The sequence below is a fragment of the Hippocampus guttulatus genome, chromosome 16, assembly GCF_054856545.1.
Source record: "Hippocampus guttulatus isolate MCC_2025c chromosome 16, RoL_Hgut_1.0, whole genome shotgun sequence".
Taxonomy (NCBI): Eukaryota; Metazoa; Chordata; class Actinopteri; order Syngnathiformes; family Syngnathidae; genus Hippocampus; species Hippocampus guttulatus.
The window spans coordinates 27,915-48,755 of record NC_141276.1 but is presented as its reverse complement, the minus strand read 5'-3'; the positions used below and the strand labels follow the sequence as shown (position 1 = coordinate 48,755).

Genomic DNA, 20,841 nt, shown 5'->3' with positions numbered 1-20,841 from the left:
GTACGAGCCGGTCCGGTCACGTTTCGCACCGGAGGCCCGACTGTCATTGGCAATCCATCTCAACGGGGTTGGGCTTTCGGTGCCGGTGTCGGCGTGAGCGCGGGTGGTGTTTTCTATAAGAGGAACATGAAAGCGCGCCGATTTCCGTCTCCGGCCAACACCTCGCCGAACGTCACCCGCGCATGCCGGAGGACAACGATGGTGCGTTTACGACCGCCGGCTCCGCGCGGCGGGCGCGTCAAACCGCAAAAGCTTCATCTTCGCTGGTGAGCTCATGCCGAGGAAATCGTCAAGCTGTGTCAGACGACCACGTACAACACAAAGGAATGAGCGCCGCGCTCTCGCTATAGAAGCGGCTGTTTCTCATCGAAGGGAATGACGTCGTCATTAGCTTTCAAGTTGCCGAATCCCGTCGCCCGCTTTCCTACCAGCTTGTGCCGATAAACGCGCTCGTAAAACGGCGCGACCCTGAACCGTCGGCTTTTGCCGCGCAAACATCCGCTTAGGGGAGCGGCGCGCCTCCTTTCGGTCGCGGGTGAGCCGGAACCTTCACGTAGGCTCGGTCTGGAATTCAAAGGGCCATTGGCGCTTTTCAACGAGGAGCTTTTTCCCCGTCTTTGTTTGCGTGCGGCGAGAGCGAAGCAAACGCCTTCCGGCCCGGCCCTGAAACGGAGTCTTTTCACCGCTCGCCGGGCGTTCGCTAGAGGCGCTCGCCGGAGGCGCTTTGGTTTCGCGTCCCGCGCCGGTTCTTTGGTTTTGGGCCCGTCCGACCGGACGATCCCAAAGGCTTTGGAGCGCATCGAGGACGGCAAAAGAGGCTCCGGTCGGACGGCCCCGCCGCGCCGAGTGGCCTTTCCGGCGTCGAAGCCGCTCGCCCGGCCTCGGCCTTTGCTCCGGAGGAGACCCGACCGACTCCGTCGCCTATTCCAAAGTGAAAATGTGACGACAAGCGGACTGTAAAGAATTATCTGCGGTCCCGTGGTTTTTCTTCCTCAAAGTACAGCTTCGGGGCGCTTCTTCGGAGTTCAATAACAAGCCCCCGCTCTGCCGCCGAGACGGCTTTTGACATGACAGTGACGCACCGGCGTCGGCCGCGGCCGTTTTGCTCGGACGGGGGGGCGTCGATAATAATCCTCATCGTGACGCAAAAAGGCACAACCCGCCGATTGAACCGGATGCTGGGGACGGCTCGGGCCGACGAATTGAAGTTCCGAAGGGCCTTTTATGTGAGCCGGACATGAAAGATGGCACGCGGCCTTCTTCAAAGGCACTTAAGATGTATAATTCATCACAGAATTCGGCAATATGGGGAATGACAAAAGAGGAGCGCCACCCGGGTCTCGGATGAATCGCCGCGCTTTAATTAGACGGGACGAAGGAGACGGGGCGGGGCGGCTCTGCCCCCGAAGCCACCGCAAGCGCCGGCGCCGACACCCCGGACCGAAAACATTTTCCTCCCGTCTGACCCCAAACTGTCAGTCAGTCAGCGGCGATTTTGCAATGGGACGAGCGTCCGCCCGCCGGGTGGCCCGTGACGAAAGGCCGTCGACGATGCCGCTTTTCTTCTTTCCGCGGCTCCGCCCGCGCCGAGTGACGGATGGGCGACCGGCTCGACTCCGGGCTCCGGTTCTCCGGTCAAACGCTCGTCATTCGGAAGCATCGAAGCAATTTCCACGCGGCGCGTCGGCGGCTTTGAACGCTTGCTGACTTCGCCTCGCCCCATCGTCGCTCGCGAAGGAGCGGCCTCCTTTTCCAGCCGATCGGAGCGGCCGCCCGTTGACCCGCGGGGGTGCCGTTTGATGAGCATCGCGCAACTTTCTCCGCCCGCTTTCGCCGACTGTCCCGGCCGTCAAATTCGAAGGGAACGATGAGTCGCCCGAGGCGAAGGTCATCGGTCGGAACGGGACGCATCTTGCCTCTGTCGTTGCGTTCGACGATTTCCAAATCGACTCTCTTCTCTGGTCCATTCCGACGTCATCGGAGTCGGCTTTGTCCGTTCATCTTCTTCTCATCTCGCCTTTGCCTTTTTCAGCAGCTGTCCGGTCTAAAGCCTCTGAACGGAAGCCGGCTTCCGCTTCCGCCGCAGACCTGACCCGCTCGCTCGTCTTCTTGCCTTCTCTCCTTCTCCTCTTGTCCGGGCTGCAGCATTTTGATTGTTATTTTTTGGGAAGCGGGTGACATTTTCCAAATTCTTCACGGTAACGGGAGACGCCACTTGGCCAGCGGCCCTCCCCGCCCCCTCGCAACCGTCCGACAGCCTTTTGACGCCGCCGCTTACAAGGATTTTGACATTTTCTCGATCCGATTCTGAATCGTATGAGCTCAACTTCCGCCGTCGCGCCGTCTTTGTGTGCGCGCGCGTGGTGGATTTTGCCGATGAGCAAACTGCCGAACACGCCTCGGCGCTCCGTACCTGACGCCCGGTGGTCACGGATTGCCATCGCAGATGGCCAACACGATGAAAGTGTGGCAAATAAGAGCGTCGCGTCTTGCGCGCGCGCTTGGCAAGACCGCGCGCTTGTTTTGGAATTATTTCTCGCGCCTGTCTGAGAAATGGCGTGAGAAGAAAGCGCCGGTTCACGGAGGAAGGCGCCGGAAAATGAGGAATCGGCCGCCGCCGTAGATGCTCGGGTTCTGCCTCGACGACAGATTTACCTGCCAGGAAAATCCACCGCAACACGAGTTAAGGGTGTGAGCGCGTGCGTATTATGTTTCCATTTCAGTCGGCGCTCGCTCAGATCCGTTGCGCGTCGTCGTTAGCGCCAACGTACATAGAGAGGATGGAACATCAAAGGCCAAAGCGAGTCTTGCGCGTGACGCGCACTTGTCCGCGCACAGTTGATGTGGAATTTCGCTTTGGGGTTCTCCCCCCCCCCCCCCCTCGCACGGACCCCGTCCCCTTTTGCTCTCTGTGAAGGGACGCTTCCATCTGACCTCATCTGTGTTTGATTTTTGCCGACTCGGGGCTAACGTTGGCGCGCTTTGATCAGGCCTGCGAGGAATTGGCCGCGTTGCTCTTGTTTATCCGATGACCGCAGCCCCTTAAAGGGGGGGGGGGGGGGTTCACACGCTCGGCATGCCTTGATGTGGGCCTCGATAGCCGCAGGTCACCGCGAAGACGTCGTGATGGTCGGAGGTGAAGGAAAGACCGTTGCAGAAGTTTGTCAGCCTCCGTGAGACTGACGAGGAGCTGAGCCCGACGTCCTAACCTTTGAATCCATGGCCAATTTCAAGTGCGCTCGGGTTTTGGTTCCGGCCGGAAGCCATGGAGGGACCTGACCGCGAGACCGCTCAGACGGCACGTTGTTTCTCTGCTGGCCTAAACGCTACGGAAAGCACCGTGTCTACGACGTCGCTTCTAATAATTGTCTGGATTGGTTCCCGACGGCCTCTTCTCTTCATTTTCGAGACTTTGTCCTCGACTCAAGCGCTTCCTGTAAATACGCCGTGCGGCTATTGGATCGTTTTCACGCGGTCCCAGTTAAGCGCACGCGTCGCCATCTCAAAACTCATCCGGCCGGGGCCTTCGGAATCGGCACCGTCGACCCGCGTTACTTTGACGACACGAGCGACATCGTAGCCAACGGGGGAAAAGGCGTCCGCATTTTGGCTCGTGCGAGCTGCGCGAAAGGGGCGCCTCACGCTTCTCCTCACGCTTCTCCTCACGCTTCTCCTCAGTCTCCTCCCCATCCAAAATCCACTGCTTGGATGCCGTCCCGGCTAGGAGTGGAGATGAAGTCGGGTTTCTAATTTCAAGGCGAGGTTTTTCGGAAATCCGCCCAGGAGGTGTCGCAGTTAGCGTGTTTGGTTTCGCACGACACAGCCGGAGAGGTACGGAGATGCCCCCCCCCCCCCCCACCCCCCGCCCCGCCCGTGCCACTGCACACTTTCTCTACATGGGAGAGCGTTTAGTCCGTGATGTTGCGGTCTCGGTCGTGACATTCCTGCACTTAAAAGCCTGCCGTGTAAGTAAACGAGCTCACGCATGTGGCTGCAAGATTGCTCTGTCCGGGGAGATTTTGTTGGGAGACTCGAGTCCTTTTTGCTCGGTGAGGCGAAACGGGAATTCAACCGAAACAAAAGCCACATGAAAAAAAGTACCCGGCCATTGTCGATAGCGCTTGTCCTCGTCGGGCTCACGGGAGAGCTTGAGCGTTTTACAGATGACTTTGCGGCGGGAGGCCGGTTCCACCCCGGATGGGAAAGGGCAGGCGGAGGGATTAGGTGCTTCGCTTCTGTCCGTTTACTGCGATCCTCTACGGTTCCACTGTAGCCGCTCTGGCGTCTCACCCCAGTCCGCCTCTTAGTGAAAGGGCACCCGCAGATTGTTTTTGAAACCGTTTTTTTTCTCTTCGTTATAATCCACCACGTCTGTCTGATGTGGGTTCCTTCTTAATCACGCGACATTCCAAGTTGCGTCTTTCTTTGCCCAGCACTTGTGGACCGAAGCATGTCATCGCTTCCGCGCGTTGACCGCGCACCGACGCAGAAACGCAGGAGGGCCACTGTGGCCTCGGCCCATTCGAGAAAAGATTTGCCACCAATTATCGTGACGAGAGAATGCGATATCAGTAGAAACCACGGAGGAATGCTGAAGAGATGATGCTGAATTGACATGCTGTGAAATAATTGAATCGTTGATTGGCAAAAAACAAACCAAAAGAAACTTGCTGTTTTGGACATTTTAGAAAAGTTTGGAATTTGTTTGCACCCAACGATAGCTTGACAGCTTTCAATGTTGCCTCGAACTCCTGAAGTTCATCCAATGCTACCTGAAACATGAGCGCTATTAGCTTTGGACTTCAGCTCCAATGTGAGCCTCCAACATTAGCTTTCAAATACGGTTTCGGCTTCTGAAGTTGGGTTCCACTGTTCCCAAAGGCGCCGGGGTGGAGGAGCATAGAGGGGTCCTTGTCAAGATTTCAAGACAAATAGAAGTGTCTTGAAACAAACTAGAAAATGCACTGAGAGCCAGTGACGGGAGGCCAGAATTGGGGTTATGCGCTCGCTCACTCTTACGAGTTCCCACTCGGAGGCGAGCGGCAGCATTTTGGAGCGACCGGAGACACTGGAGGGAGGGCCGGCTGACTCCGAAATAAAGTGCGTTGCGGTAATCTTGCCGAGATGTAACAAAGGCATTTATGACCCTTCCTAAGTGACGCTTGTTGCGAAAGGAGGGGCTGTCCCTGTGCCAGCTGCCCAAGATGAAAGAAGCTGGACCCAACAACAGCCCCGATTCGCTGCTCCGATTTAGAATCGTCGTCCAATTTAAAAGCAAATTTTGAGACTGTCGGCTTTCGACGGGGGCGCCCAGGTCAACGGGATGAAATGTACAAAGGACCGACCGCCGAGACTTCTGTTTTCCTTTCATTGCAATTCAGTGACATCCGGGCTTTGATTTCCTCGAGCAAGGACAAAAGTGGTCTTTAGGAGAACGCATCCTTTCTTCTCAGCGGGACATTGATCTGACCGTCACCCGCGAGTGCAATGAAAACAGCAAGGGCCCCAAAATAGACCCCTGTGGACCACCATATGACAGAGGGGCAGAGCGGGCCTCGGAGCAACCTGGGCTAACGCAAAAAGTCCCGCCAAACCAGTCGGATCCAAGCGACTTTCGAGCGCTCTCGCTAATGGCCACTTGGCATTTGCTAATGGAGACCAACGTTCGTCGACGACTCTGATATTAGCTTCGAACATCAGCTTTCAATGCTACCTTCTCAAGTTCATGAGAGCCAAGGGAGAGCAAAATTTTCAACATTCCAATGATAGTTGACCACCGGGTTTTCTCTGCCGTGAACCCCTCAGGGAGCGTCTGGCCTGTCTCCCCTGTCCTCGCCTGGAATCTTCCATGATGCAGCTTTCATCCCGAATCGCCTCTGGCGTCTCTTTCCACCAAAGGCAGTATTAAATGTCTCCTTATGGCGAGCCTAACCATCATGATGGAGATGCTGCGAACCTTTTTGGGGGGGGGGGGGTGCTCTTTAATGACAAGCATGGCTGCGCTTCGTCCGAGATGCCAGAGAAGGCGGCACTTTGCGGCGGCGACTCTCGCAGAGGGTTTAGAAGGGAGTGGGGCGGGGTGCGCTGGTGTCGAGATGAAAGACTCCAGTAGGTGGAGGATGGACCTCGCTTGTTAACATATCAGAGCTTCAAGGGCGTCCAGTGAGATCAAAGCGCCCACAAAAGCATGAACGTAATCCATCAAAGTCCCCGATGAGGAAGTGAGAGAGGCTTTCACTGTCCCCTTAATGGCCTTTCATGATGAGCCACAAAGAGAGCCTCATAATGGGCCTCAGACAAAGTCGAATGTGGCTTTTTTGTTTGTCATCAAACCCGAGCGGCCCCCTTCTCCCACCGCCGCCTTTCGTGTATTCATCAAATCAGAGCTTCTCAGGGACCCTTGCTGGGAAGACCCTCCTAATCCAAACAGAAGTTGAACAGAACCACCACGTGTTTCAACGCCAACGTGAATGTCTTCAGTGACCCTTTCAACCTAAGCGCGGGGTTTAGCCGCCCCCTCGATCCCACCAAAATAAATAGAAATAACACGCCCGCTATGACAAGACGGACTGCGCAGATAAAGAGTAGCCCGACAACGCTCCGCTTTGTCTTCTGATGGGTTTGGCGCCGGGGAGATTCCACACCTGCGAAACCGAATGAAATCCGATCGCGGCGTTTTCCTTCTTCCAACGCGATTCCAACTGGAATACGATTGGCCGCGCGCCGTTGAAACCCCGGAGGCTAATATTGCACCGAAGGCGAGAACGTTCACTTATATGAACACGGAGATGCACTGACGACGACTTTGCGTGCAAGTATTTCTTTCCGTGCCAAGTAAGTGTAATGGACGGTAAAAATACGTGTTGTAATCTCGTGCCGCTTGCTGTTTTGCCATTTTGCTGCCCACAGATTCCGAGTTTGATGGCTGCCGCCAACGTTTTACTGCAAAATTCTCAACATCTGCGGGATGAGAACAAATGAAAGACGATTGCTCCTACTAACAGGCAGATGCACTCGAGGTAAGACGCCAATAGTTCCCTTTTCAAAGAGGCCTTTTCCACGCTGTACTTGTATACTTTTATTCACCGAAACTACTCAATTGGGGTTGTTACTTTTCTGTTTTGTTTTTTTTCCCACAAGTATGCTTCTTGAACTTTGGCCGCCTCAGACTAAATGAGGATGAAGGTCTGGCCATATTTTCTCCTGAACTCGGCGGCGGCAGCGGCTGTCCCATTGCGATCATCTCCCGTCCTTTTCTCTCGGTTTTAGTTTGAGGTTTTATTTTGATCTGGGCCTTTTTTTTCCCGCTCTTCTCTTTGATGCGGTTGCCCGGGTGCCGACGAACAAAAGAGCTTCCGTCGGCCGGATGTAAGGGATTGTGGCGACGGGCAAGGTGGAAGGAGGGGGTGACTAAAGAATCAAAGTTAAGTGCAACGGGTTTTGGGGGCGGAGGAGTCCGTGCGAAGCGTCCCGCCCACTGGGAGGCTCACGGTTGTTACGACTTCTTTTTTCTTCTTTGTACTGCGTGTCATTGTGCCGCTGATGTGGCTCTTCTCGTTACAGCGGGAAGCCCCACCTAAAAAAAAAACAGAAAACCAAAAAAGAGTACAGGTACTACGATTTGGAGTTCAAACAAAATTTTGGCCGCAAGTTCGAAAAGGTTGTGGGTTGATGTCCAAAATCTTGGGGGACATTAACTCGGTGAAAGCAGGGCCGGGGGACACCTAAATAATGTCGTCACCCCCCCCGCCCCCCCGCCATTATTTCCACGTTTTCTCCTGTTGCAGTGACCCCCCGCATCGTTGGCACGGAAAGCCTACTCGAACATGAACTTGATTTGGGGTTAATTGGAGGCACTTGACATGCTGGCAGTTGGGCGTCTACCCCGATCTAACATGAGCTCGAATGCGACCATGCTTAATTCCAAACACGGCGGGATCCTCGGTCGGAGGAGGGCGTGCGCACTTGTGCCACCGCACCATCTCAGTTGATCATTTGTACTTTCAACTGACAAGTTGACCCAGATAGACTCCAATGAATAGGAGGAGGAGAAATTGTAGTTTCACCACTTCTGTAATATGACTTGTTCTTCACTGTGGACAAAGAATAGATGCCCAGGAATATGTGTGTGGCGGTATTTTTTTTGGGGGGGGGGGGGGGGGTCTTTGTCCTATTTTGCAATATGTTGGAGAAAAAAAAGTCCATTTTTGCTGATTTTAAAAGAGCTAATGCCAGCCGATGAATCCGTCAGGCCCGACGTGTAGCGCAAGCAACAACCGTACATGTCATTCGCTTCAGTAGTTGGAATTGATTTGAGTGTCATTTCACCGCGGTACAGAACTTGTATGACGGCGAGGAGTGTTGGCGCTTGTTATGAAAACGTCACGGGTAGGTTAAGCGTCGTAAAGGTTTGATGATGGCGACAGTTTGACGCCGGAACAAATTCATTGAGCGGCCGCGATTCGGACGCAGTCGGCGCGCCCGAGCCTTCGGTCGTGCCGACCCGGCGGCTTTCTTTTCAGCCGGGGCCCCATTAAAGCCGACGACGTCCCCTCGGCGCGGCCTCCGTCGCGGGGCCGGCTGAGCGCCAAACGGCAATTCGAGGGGTCGTCAAGGAGCGGGCATTAAGGGGGCGCCCGTTCTTTGACTTGCGAGGAGAAAAAGTGGAGTGCCAACTTCATCTTCCGAGCCGCGCCGGTAGAAAAGTGGAAGGATGCGAGCGAGGCCCGCGTTGACATTCTTGACAAAAGGTGCTTTGAGCTCTTGAATGCCGCCGCCCCCCCGCCCGCACCTGTATCTGAGGGCAAAGGTCTTCGGCAAGCAGCTTTCCAAGAAGCCCAGAACGACGAGTGCAGTTGCCCTCTCGGCCGCCATCCCTTTCCCAAGACTTCAAAGGCGCGGCGAGAACAAAAGCGGCTCCGACGGCGAAAGGCGGCCGATCGGACCGTTTCTCTCGGGCGGCGCCCGAATCCCGGCGGCGGCGACGGACCGTGCCCCGGCGCTTTGTTCGGCCCCAGATGAGCAAGTCGAAGGAGGACACGTCCGAGTGCACCCGAGCTCACTCTTCATGTCGCAGAACAAGTGGAGAAAGCATTCGTCTTTTCGACATCCGCTAATCGGGCCGTTGTTTACTCGGGTGACTAGATCAGGCCCGATGATCCGTCGGCGCGCACCCCGCTCACTGCGAGTTGTAGCCCGCGAGGGGGGGGGGGGGGGTCTTCACACGTTCCCAGCCCAAGTCCCGACCCGGGTCGACTTGTGGCACCCGCCGCCGGTCCTTCCCGGCTCCTTTCCAAACCTCGTCAAACACGCTCTCGGGTTCGCGGCTCCTCCTCCGTCTTGCGAGGCTCCGAGTCTTCTTTATGCCGGGGCGCTAAAAATAGAGCGCAGCGCCGACCCCCGCGGCGCGCTTGGCCCAAGGTTTGACGCCTTTTGACGTCACCTCGTCTCGCACGATATTTTTAGCGGTCTTTATTTTTTGCCGTTGGTGCGGTTACGTAAGGAGATTACCGTGTTATTGCGCCGGCACTCCGAGGAGGGGCGACCGACTATAAGCGGGTACGGCTCCAGAAATAACCCCGCTCCGAGGCCTAATTGTGCATCCCTCTCGCTTCCCTGTCCCCTATTCCAGCGGCATGTCGAGGTCCCTGACCCGATCATCCGCCTCGCCGGTTCCGGAAGAATCCTTTTCCGCCCCCCGCGGCGAGCAAAGCCGGCGCAGCGGCGCACCATCCGCAGCCCGCGACTAACAGCCGAGCGCCACAAGCAGTTAGCGGTGACGCCGGCCCGGAGAAGCTGCCAGGTATGTTCTGATCAGCTCGCTCGGGACCCTCCTCGGAGGGGGGCCCCCGAGGCCTCCGGGTGCCGTCCTGCGTGCGTCGCAGCCGCCGGATGCGCTTTGTCTCCACACGCGAGCTCTCAGGCGACCGTTGTGGAATGCGCCCCGCCGCGGCGACGAGAGGGGCCCAGGGAGGCCTCTTGTCTCCCCGGCGCTAATGCATCCGGCGCACGCGGGCAGACGACGAGGCACGCGCCATTGCCTATTTATTCAATCAGTGATCGCAGCGACGGATACGTGGGACACCTCTTGCTTTGTCCTTCTCACGATTCTTTTGCATCGCAGTCGACCCCCAACATTTGGCAGCACGCTACTTATTTTCTCCCTTGATTCTTCTGCTGGAAAAAAAAATCACTGAATGGACAAATAGGAAGCCTTGTTCATCCAGGAGGCAAAGATGTTTTGATGTCTGCGAGGAGCTGAGTTGAGGTTGTTGGCGAAATTAACAGAAAAATCTTCGTGCCGTGTACGTGTGCGCTTCAGGTGTGTACATATATATTTTTACACTTGGGTTTTTGCTTCCAGATGCAACAGAATGATGTCAAATGACTACTTTTCTATCAGACGGAGCCAATTTCAAAACACGCTCCTCCCCTCACTTCACCATACTTCCAAGGCACGCGAGGGCACAAAACGATGACTTTTCTGTTCCGCGAGACTTTTGCGGCATGTTGGAGCACGCTCAAAAACTGTGAATCAACAACACTGTAAAGTGGACTCGTGGTGTGATGTTTGAGGAATTTGGTCCGCCTCACGGCGCGCAAGGCCGCGGCTTCGGCGGCCGGCCCCGGCCTTCCCCTGTGGAGTTTGCGTGTTCACCCCTGTGTGGCTTTTCTCCGGGTACTCCGCTTTCGTCCCGCATTCCCAAAAACACGCACGCTCGGTTAATCGATCACCCTGGATCGTCCCTAGGTGTGAGCGTGAACGGTCGTCGGTCCGCGTGTGCCGGAATGGCCGGCAACCGTTTGAAGGTATAGCCCGCCGGCTGCCCAAAGTCGGCCGGGATAGGCTCCGGAATGCCCCGCGACCCTTTTGCGAGTACAAAGCGGCTCGGATAATGGACGGATGAACTCTCGGCCCGTTTAGCCGACGAACAAATTGCATATTCTCTCGTTTGAATAGCGGCGGGTGGATGGGGGCGGGCTCACCGCACCGTCTGCCATTATAGAAGAGCATTGAAATGTTCCGTCTCGTCGCTACAAATGGATCGAGGAACAGCATTCCATACGAAGGCGGTGAATCGGCAGCGTGCGTAAAAGTGGCAGCTCGTCATCCGAACGAGCGGGTCGGCCCACGCCGCAACTGGCGCTTTGCCGCACGGCGAGTCTCGCGGGATCCCCGACGGCGTCGGCCGCTATCAAGCCAACCCATTAGTGACGGACAAATTGGCCGTGTCTTCGGGGAAAAGGCCAATGTAAAATAAGGCGGCGTGTGGATTTCCACCTTTGGCTCCCACTCGCTTCCCGATGGACTCTCAGCCGGTGAGTCACGCGAATAAATAGCGTGAGGTGTTACGTTGACTCACAACGGAGGAACAAAGCATGAAAAATACCTTCCGCCGCCATGAAAGGAGGAGCGGCGCCTCCTTCCCTTTTTTCTTTGCTGTTTATTTACCTTGCCAATGACACCCCGAACCTCTTTGGAGCGCGCCGCGCGGCGTTTTCATCTGTTCGCCTTACGACAGAACGCCGATGCGTGTGGTCTCTCGGGCCACGTTTGGCCCAACGCGCACACGCGTGCAACTTTCCCCCAGCGCCAGAGCTCCCCTTTGGCCTTCCCTCTACCTCTAACTAAACATCGCAGGACAGCAAAAGGGAACTTCAAAGTGCCCGGAGGGGGTACTTCTTTTCCTCCCCCCTTGTTCCTGGCACTTGTCATCATCTAAGAGACTGGCTGCTCCCCTTATTACTCTAATTGCTTCCAACTGCCGCGGGAGGCTTTGATGCGGGACGCCCGCCAAGCATGCTGGGAGCACCTGTTGTTGCGCAGGGGGAGCACAGGTGGCGGGGCGCCGCATCTTGTTTTTTCCCGCAACATGCACACGGCTAGAAAGAAAAACAAGGCAGTGTGGAGGCTTTTTAATGGCACTTTGGGAAGCGGAGTCAGTCCTGACACAAGTGTGGGTTGGGGGCGGGGGGTCGTAAAACACTCTGGTACCATCTTGTGGCAGCTAGAAGTCCAGCAGCTGAAAAAAGGACAACAAAGGGAAGGAGTTAAAATGGCAGAGCCTGAAGCTGGTGAATATTTTTGCAATCTACCTGTATTTCAATCGATTCATTGAGTCATCATTTTTTACATGTGTGTGTGTGTGTGTATATATATATATATATATACTGTATATATATAATAACGTGGCAAATTATGCATGTCAAGTCCCAATATTGGTTTTGTATACTTTAGGTTGCCATCGTCATGTTCTACACTTAAGTATCTGTGACTCCGAAGGCGGCGGCTCGAGGGGTTAGCGCGTCGACCTCACAGTGCAGCAGTCATAGGTTCGATCCCGTCTCCGGCCTTCGTGTGTGGAGTTTGCATGTTTTCCCCGTGCCTGCGTGGGTTTTCTCCGGGTACTCCGGTTTCCTCCCACATTCCAAAAACGTGCATGGCAGGCTGATTGAACACTCCAAATTGTCCCCGAGTGTGAGCGCCGATAGTTGGTCGTCTCTCTGTGCCCTAGGATTGGCTGCCAACCGGTTCTGGGTGTCCCCCGCCGACTGCCCGAAAATAGCTGGCATAGGCTCGAGCGACCCTTGTGAGGATAAAGTGGATGGATGGATGGACTCAGAAGTTGTGTGGCTTTCTAAATCGGTGCTTGGCCTGGTGAGTCACATGTGCGTCAATGAATGAGAGTCTCGTTGACGATTATTAGGCCAGTCTGCACGTCCCATGTAATAACATTTTGTACCCCAAAATAACTAACTTTATTTTCGTGATGTAAATATTATTCCTTTGTCATATTCTGACATTATTCTCACAACTTTGTTTTTGGAACACTTTTACACAATATTACAGCTTTAATCTTGTAAAAAAAAAATCGTATTTCTTTTTTAGTACTGTACAGCTGGATTCGATTTTACGCATGTGTACCAAGATGCTATGACCAGTGAGTGTAGAATGTGTATCGCTCCACACCAGCTGAGGCAGGATCTTTTCAAAGTGCTCGATGTCCACTTGATCGCAGTCCTCGCATTCAGCTTGTTTCTGAGAGCGCACGGTCGCCTCTGACAACCGCAAGAACAGGAATATATCATCATCATCATCGTTGACTCTTATGTAGAATAATATCTGTGTAATGGCAACCTTTACCTTGGACAAATATTTTCAGCATCTCCGCCACGAGTAATGTAGCCTCTACGCTTACTGCCACACAAGAGATTAAAGAAAAAAAGTTGAGTTGAGCAATCACGAGCACTTTTCATCAAAGAGAGAGAAAAAGAAAGAGAGAGGTTCCCCCCCCCCCTCCGCTCCTCTTCAATCCAGTTTCTGATTTGTTTTCTGCCTTTGCTTGTAGGCAAAAGAAAATGACAATGACATTCTTCCTTCTCAGATTTGCTTTATTTCCCCTTCGATCAAACACGCTTTGAAACTTTTTTTTCCCTTGAGCAAGAATTTTTTTACAGAGCAGGAACTTGCATCAAATTTTTGTAACCATTTTTGTAGTGCAAGCAGTGCACATCAGCAGGCGATCAGCAGCCTTAGTATCTTACTTACATCTGCTTTTGTCCTCCTTGAAGAAGCTGGATATAAGTTTACCCACGGTCTCCTGTGGGTGAAGCAGACAGGCACATTATTGGTTCACAGTTTTGTGTTTTAGTTTTTTTTTTGGGAGGGGGGGGTAATAGTCGTAAATGTATATAAACAAAGTTTTAGATGATCTTTTAGTTCATTCACTACTTATAGAACAACTCTTCACAGTTAGTTTTCACATGTATTGTATTGTATTGTATTGTTAGTGAGGTAAATATTCACTGGACGTGGAAGTTGGAAACATATGACGTGCCCATCGAGCTCCAGTAGTTATGGCCCCCTCTTGTGGACTAATACGTCATATTTTTCCGGACCCGATATGAAAATGAGCTAATTTAACGCTCATTCGGTGTACTGCGCCTATAACTGTCACATAACATCAGGAACCTATTTAATATATTAATATAATCTATATCTTGTTTATTCGGCTTTGGCAGAAATACAATTATGTCACCTTTAACGTCACTTTTTATCGTTAAAATATTCTGTATTGACAGCGGTGTCGAAGAACAGTCCAGAAACGCGTTTATTTTCCCCCTCACTGAAACAGTGAATCGCCAGTAATTTATAATCTTACCAAGTGATAACTACAACACAAAAATCATGTCGAACACGCTCGAAGGGGAAAAAATAAGAAAACGGTTACCTTCCTAAACGTAACTTCTGTGTCGCTTTCCGCCATATTGTTGACGTCGGAGAGGAACTTGGCGCTCTGCGATGTGATTGGACAGTAGGATTGACGTCATTAGTCAGCCTCAGAACAATCATGCAACCGTTGGAGTTTTTTCACTCTTTTTTCGTATTTTGGGGTTTTGTGGATACAGTACTAAAACGGTAATTATAATTTAAAAAAAATTACCTCTCGCTCTATATATATATATATATACACATACACACACACACGCAAAGACACACGCATTGTCCTTCTGGAAATTGCAACGATTTGTTTATATTTCGATATTTTATTTTTCATGTATTCATCCATAGTCGTTGACATTTATAATTTGTTCATTTTACTTTATTGTTGTTTTTGCTCACTTCTTTCAAATATTATTTAAAAATATACAACACGCGTGCTTTTATTATTGTATTTAAAAATGTCTTTATGGTGCCTATTTTGATTCACAATGAAAATAATTACATTTACATAGATTTACAGTTGTATTTTACTCTAGTTTTGATAGTATTCTATGAATTGTTTCTTAATGGTTAGGGTTAGTACTCAGCGGGATGAAAAAAATGTGAATTATAAATCACCCACATTCGGCTAACCGAGTTCAAGTGCACATCAGCTGTGCTTGTAGATAATATTTCTTGCTTTATTTACTTAAAAACACTTCAACCAAATTAGTTTACGAAAACACTTTGATACAAAACTACTCACAAAAGTGAAGAAGAAGCTAGATGAGATTCATGGTCGCTTTTCTAGTGGCCCTGATCGAAGGGTGTCCTCCACATGAGACACTTGACTGACATGACTGACCGCAGTCTGGGATTTCTTGAATTGTAACTCTTCGCCCCTCGTGGCGTGATAATGACAACGTCTGTAATTATGAACGCTGCAAATGTGAACCTATACAGCCAGGTTCAGCCAAAATCTCCTTTACTCAATCAATAGCAACAAGCCATTCCACAAGAGACACTGCGACTATGTGAACAGACTGAACATCAGAATGACAGCGGTTTAACAATGGAAACGTCTCATTTCACTCAAAAGCAAGACTGTGTGACGGGACAACTTCAATTTCACTCCAAAAATAAGACTGTAACAAAGGGAGAAAAAATATTTACACATTTACTCTAATATGTAATAGTAACACTAACGCAATGTTCTGACCACGTCAGATGGCGCACGCAAAAAAAAAGTCTCGTGCCGCAATACTGTGAGAAAACCGGTTCCTTGGGAAGAGGTACCTGCCTGTCCGTCTATTTCCTTTAAACGGTCGCGTTTCCGAGGGTCCTGAACGTCTCAAACTAAGGGGCGGGCTTAGTAAAGTTTTCAGGAAGCAGTTTCGCGTCTCAAACAGAGTTTTTTTTCCCGGCTTGATTTTCCAGCTTTTTTCGTCGTTGTTGTTAGTAATTAAGAGTCAAGAGACAGGAAATGCAAAGCAACGCATATGGAGCCCCGCTGGCCGGTGGCGCGTTCGACTTGGAGGGGTTTCTGAAAAAGCCTCAGACGATTCTGCGATGCCTGAGTTGGGTGAGTGAGGGAACACAACCGTTCGTTAGTTAGCATGGCTAGCTGTCAAACAGCTGCTACAGCCGATCGCATACTCGATAATGACTTGCAATAAATTAGATGCACCGGTGACTGGGCTAATTGTAAGTTTAGTCAAAGGCAGAGGTTTGCTAAAGCCGGCGTTGATTGCATCACGTTATTGCGTCAAACTTTGTGTTTGATGGCATGTTTCGTCAGCGTTCGTCGTCAGTTCTGCTTCTCAATTGCTAGTTCATGCTAAACGAGGAAGTGAGCGAGGCTCCTTTATGCAAAAGAAGGTGGTGTATTTTTATCTGGTGATTTGAGAAACACTCTTGTATTCTATTACAGTCATAAATGTGCGGTAGTTGGTTGGTTTCAAGCCTTTCGTATTTTTTCCATAATTATACCGATTTTGGTCATATTATCTTTAATCTTGTAACGTTACGATTTTATTTGTAAAACGTCGCAGCCCCCCCCTCCCTAAAACGTAATTATATTTTTATCCGTGTAAATTTCGACCTATACTAAGTTTTTTCCTGTAATATTTCAACTTTATACTCACTCCGACATATTGGTATGTTTTTTTTGTCTTGGAGTATTTCAGCGTTATCCTTGTAACATGTGTACATATATTTTTGTAATATTAGGACTTTATTCTTGTAACTTGACTGTTTGTAAAGCATTCTGACATTTTCTTGGAATATTCTGACTTTATTCCTGCAATGTAATTACTTTTCACTGGAACTGTTTGTCGTAATATTACTTTTTAATAGAGAGAAGGCAATAACGTTTTTTTCCCTATAAACAGCCTATTTTTTTCGTTTCGTCTCACAACCGTTTGACCTAAATTGTTGTCAGATTGCTACTTCATTTCTAATATTACAGCTTTGTTCTCACAATATTCTGACTATTGTCGGAGCACTGCAACTTTATTCTTGGAATATTTCAACTCTTTTGTTCATAAAATCGAAACATTTTGTTGTAATATTAACATACTTGTAACAGTGCTACTTTGTTCAAGAAGCATTCAAACTTTTCTCACAACTTTTTTTTCTTGTAACATCGAAACCTTGACTAAAAAAATGAAATGAAACTTTTATCTGCTTGCAAGATGCTAAGCTTTTTCTTGTAATCTGCCACTTGTTTCTTATACAATTATGACTTCAATTGTTGCGACATTGCATCACATCACGACTTTTCATTGAAATATTCTCGTAACATTCCAAAGCTTTCGTCTTAATATTAAGTCTTTATATTTTCCAACTATGATTGAGTTGCTCCGCTAGCTCTTTGCCATCGTGGTGTTCGCCACCATCACGGCGGAGGGCTACGTCAACAACTCCTCGGAGCCGGAGCCCGCGTGCGTGTTCAACCGGCGGGATAGCGCGTGCAGCTATGGCGTGGGCATCGGCGTGCTGGCCTTCCTGGCGTGTGTGGCCTTCCTGGTGCTGGACGCCTACTTCCCGCAGATCAGCAACGCCAAGGAGAGGAAGTACATCATCATCGGGGACTTGGGCTTCTCAGGTGAGATGACATTTCAAAGTTGTCTTCCCTTTACCGGACAGTTGATGGAGAATCGGGGTCATATCAAAAGAGCGGCGTCTCTGGCGTTGCATGCAATCGACCGAGAAAATCTTCAATTTACTGCCGTTGTGCACTGCCGTGAACCAGTAGCGCTATTTAACAGAATAACCACCTGCACACCGAGGTCCGCAACCAACGATTTGAAAGCTAAGATGGCCCACGCTCTCGAGCCACAGAATGCCGGTTGAGAGGAAAGAAATTTCATCTGTGCTGTACATAGAGCATGTTTGACAATAAAGCTGACTTGACTGACTTGAAGCAGTATCACGTCAAAGCCAAAAGGTACCGGTAAGGACAAATACAGTTTGCCTACAGATTAGCCTTGGTTTAAAGTGCCAACATACCTCAAACTATGGGGGGGGGGGACGTTGATCATTTCCAAGTCGTGCCCTTAAGATCAATGGCTTGTACGTCAATTAATTAATTAACACACACACACAAATGCGGTTGTATATTAACTCATTCGGTACCAGCCAATTCTGGTCAAGTCTGGAAAGACGTTTAAAAACGTCTTTGGGATTGAATGAGTTAACAAGCGGAAAAGACTATCCGTAGTCCACTGCAAATTTAGCTCCTCCTCAACATACGCGTTCTTCTCTCAGTTAAAATATACGACGTCAAAATACAGTGGAGAGCGACATGTTGCGTATTTTGGACAACCATAGCGCCGTTTTAGGATAAAAGTCCGTTTATCTTAATGCTAGCAAAAAATGCGGATCCCCATAGATGGACGGCAATAATACGGGCGTTGCAATCCGATGAGCTTTTCGAGCAACCCGTTTTGAACCTAAACGGCGGAGCAATATGCAAGCGTTTAGTCTTCATCATTTCTTGCTTTGAAGTGCTCCATAAATGCAGTTGAGTGGAGGTGAAGAGTTGCGAGCGTCCCCACGCGGATATGCACGTCGCGCTCCACTATCGCTTGAATCAATCCTAATGCACAAAGCGTTTTCGACTCGTTTTTCCATCCCTGTATGTTTTGTGAAGCGCAATTTTATCGGGGTTGAAAAAATGCCAACATTTGGACCGGAACTATTGCGATGTCGCAGCGGCGTGGACGTTGCTGTGGTTCATCTGCTTCTGCGTCCTGGCCAACCAATGGTCTTGGACCACCAGCCCCGCTGTGCCGGCTGATGCCGCTCGCGCCGTGGTGGCGTTCTCCTTCTTCTCCGTCCTCACCTGGGTAAGCCTTGCAAAACGAGAGCGCCCGAGCCGCCCTTTTGACACCGGCGCCGCCAAAAGAGCCCCTGTACTTTCTGTTTCCAGGCTCTGCTGTCCTATTTTGCCTACGAGCGGTATCGCCAAGGCCTGAGCGACTTGAATCGGCAGTACGCGGACCCCGCCGGGGACCCTCCTGCCCCCTACTCCACCGGCAACGGTGGCCCCACCGGCTACCAGCAGTCCCCTTTTTCCGAAAACCAGGAGACTCCGGGAGAGTATCAACCGCCAACTTACTGAAAGACTGACGTTCCCAAAGTCCAACGGAAAGAAGTGGAGGGTGTTCTTTGCCAAAGTCCCAAAACGGACACCTCCCCGCCCTCCTTGTTTCTCTCACTGGAACACGCACGCTTTATTGTGGTGAATTATTATATCTTTTTTAATGAGTTGCTTCTCCGGGAGAGAAAAGGAGGGCCCCGCTTCTTTCTCGTCTTTGTCCCAAAACCACTTGAAATCAACCTCGGTGCGCAGTATCTTAACAGAGGTTCGGAAAATACCTCTCGCACGGATGTCCCCATGAAAAGAAAAAACAAACAAACCAAAAAACAACAACAACCACAAAAACGACCACTGTGCTCCTTTATTTTATTTAATAATCACTAAGTAATGGCTTTTGTGCACTGCATAGGAATCAGTCCAGGAATATTTTTATTCTATTTTAATGTCAATGGTTTTTGGTTGGTAGTCCTATGTTTTTTGGTGGTGGTGGGGGGGGGATTTTCAAGCCGAGTGCTCCAAACATTTACTGTGCCAAGTCACATATTTAACATTAGAAATATCTCATGGCACAGCAACAAACAAACCAAAATGGCACAGAAGATAACTGTAACGTCACTGTGGGGAAAAATCTTTTGCATCTCCTTCATGAAAACATTTCAGGAGATTTAAAAATGAATACCGGTAATATAAAAGTGCTGTCTTGCTCGAGTTATCTAACATCGCATGGTATATACATATACTATTGTGCACTAACATCAACACACCACCTGCTATGCAAATTTAATATGACTGGTTACATCTTCCCAAACGTGTTTTTTTAAGGTCTTTGTGCCATGAGGAGGAGTGTTGTGGGTGGAAATGATTTTGTACACAATGAACCTTCATGGCTGTCCTCTTCCTTCTGCATCTATGTCACACTATTTCCCCCGTTTTCATCTGACTAAACACATCCAAATTTCCAATCTTGAGGTGGCATAATGCTGTGTAACTCCTGCAGAGTGATTTCTCAACACTTCCCAGACATCTGAGGGATTCAAGAGAGTGACTAGATTTGTCCTTGTGCTAGTTTCAAAGCTCTAAATTGCGTACAATTAACACAAGGCGTGGGAACAGACCAATAGTAGCCATTTGTGAAAAATCCAAAAGCCCATCATCCTCTTATTCGCTGTTTTTGTGCTCGAGACAAAGCAGTCGGTCGCTTTGGCGCTACCTTGTGTCTCATTCGTGCCAAGGAACTACATCGAAGTGGTTTTCGGACCTTCATCAGCCGAACCTGCGTATTCAGTTAGGAATGGCAACTTATGTATGCTCGTGAAAGAGCACGTATTGCTTCCGCCTATCACTACATGTTGCTGGCATAGATGGATAAATATTATTTATTGAAGTCGATAATCATTTTGAGACCAATTAAGTGGAATGGCATCATTTTTCATGGCACGTTGGTGGTTGGCAAACACTGAAGGTAGAAGGGCCACATGATTTGATTTGTGTAACTTGTGTCGCTTTGCTTTTTTTCTGCACGTCGGCCACCGTTTGATGACCGCAGCTCATCTGGTCAGGCGCAGGGCAGTCACATGACTAACATGCCACTGACTGCGCGATGATATTTTTGCTTCTTTAGGACCGTTTTGCCTCTATATTGCACTGGAGAAAAGACGAACTCAAGTGCCTGACACAGTATTCTCTTTGCCAAATAATAAAAATTTTAAAAAGTGGGTTGCCAACCTGTTGGCTTCTTATTGATATCCTCCAACAGGATTGTGTGCAGGCGTCTGCACCTTGAGCAACTATTTGACTAGTTATCTCAATGTGGGGTGAAGCACTGCAGATCTGCAAGATGCATGATGTGAAATGGTTACTGGTGAGTAAATAAATACCGCATTGAAGGATTTTCATATTTTCAGTTGGTAGTAGGACACGAGCCCCCACATTTTCAAATGTAAATTTGGGGTTCTTGACTGGGCGTGTTTTTTTTTTTGTCAAACCCAAACCACTGTGATATATTCTTCATTTTACTTGAAATGTTTGCTTCTAT

General features: G+C 50.1%; 2 protein-coding genes across 4 annotated transcripts; one reads left to right on the top strand and one right to left on the bottom strand.

Annotated features, from left to right (window-relative positions):
- The first annotated feature begins 6,909 nt into the window (after positions 1-6,909).
- On the top strand, positions 6,910-20,521 carry syngr2a (synaptogyrin 2a). Of its 3 annotated transcripts, XM_086132862.1 has the most exons (6): positions 6,910-7,019; positions 9,632-9,802; positions 12,239-12,658; positions 17,072-17,309; positions 18,419-18,552; positions 18,636-20,521. In XM_086132862.1, exons 3-6 carry the CDS (start codon positions 12,614-12,616, stop codon positions 18,825-18,827), a joined length of 609 nt encoding a protein of 202 aa, XP_085988988.1. In that variant the 5' UTR covers positions 6,910-7,019; positions 9,632-9,802; positions 12,239-12,613; the 3' UTR covers positions 18,828-20,521. The 3 variants fall into 3 exon arrangements, with proteins under 3 accessions (XP_085988988.1, XP_085988989.1, XP_085988986.1); XM_086132863.1 differs by lacking the exons at positions 6,910-7,019; positions 9,632-9,802 and having other exon boundaries at positions 9,824-12,658; XM_086132860.1 differs by lacking the exons at positions 6,910-7,019; positions 9,632-9,802; positions 12,239-12,658 and adding an exon at positions 12,671-15,785.
- On the bottom strand, positions 11,744-14,290 carry cenpx (centromere protein X). Its single transcript, XM_086132864.1, is given in 6 exon segments — positions 11,744-11,791; positions 11,793-11,813; positions 12,971-13,059; positions 13,145-13,198; positions 13,550-13,601; positions 14,232-14,290. Coding segments are annotated over 6 exon segments (300 nt in total). The 5' UTR covers positions 14,268-14,290.
- Positions 20,522-20,841: the final 320 nt, after the last annotated feature.

Excerpts from the sequence above, each read along its gene's own strand:
- syngr2a (XM_086132860.1), top strand. The coding sequence starts at position 15,687 with ATGCAAAGCAACGCATATGGAGCCCCGCTGGCCGGTGGCGCGTTCGAC. Across the intron at positions 17,310-18,418 it reads CGGGGACTTGGGCTTCTCAG|CGGCGTGGACGTTGCTGTGG; the intron begins GTGAGATGACAT and ends GCGATGTCGCAG. Across the intron at positions 18,553-18,635 it reads TCTTCTCCGTCCTCACCTGG|GCTCTGCTGTCCTATTTTGC; the intron begins GTAAGCCTTGCA and ends TTCTGTTTCCAG.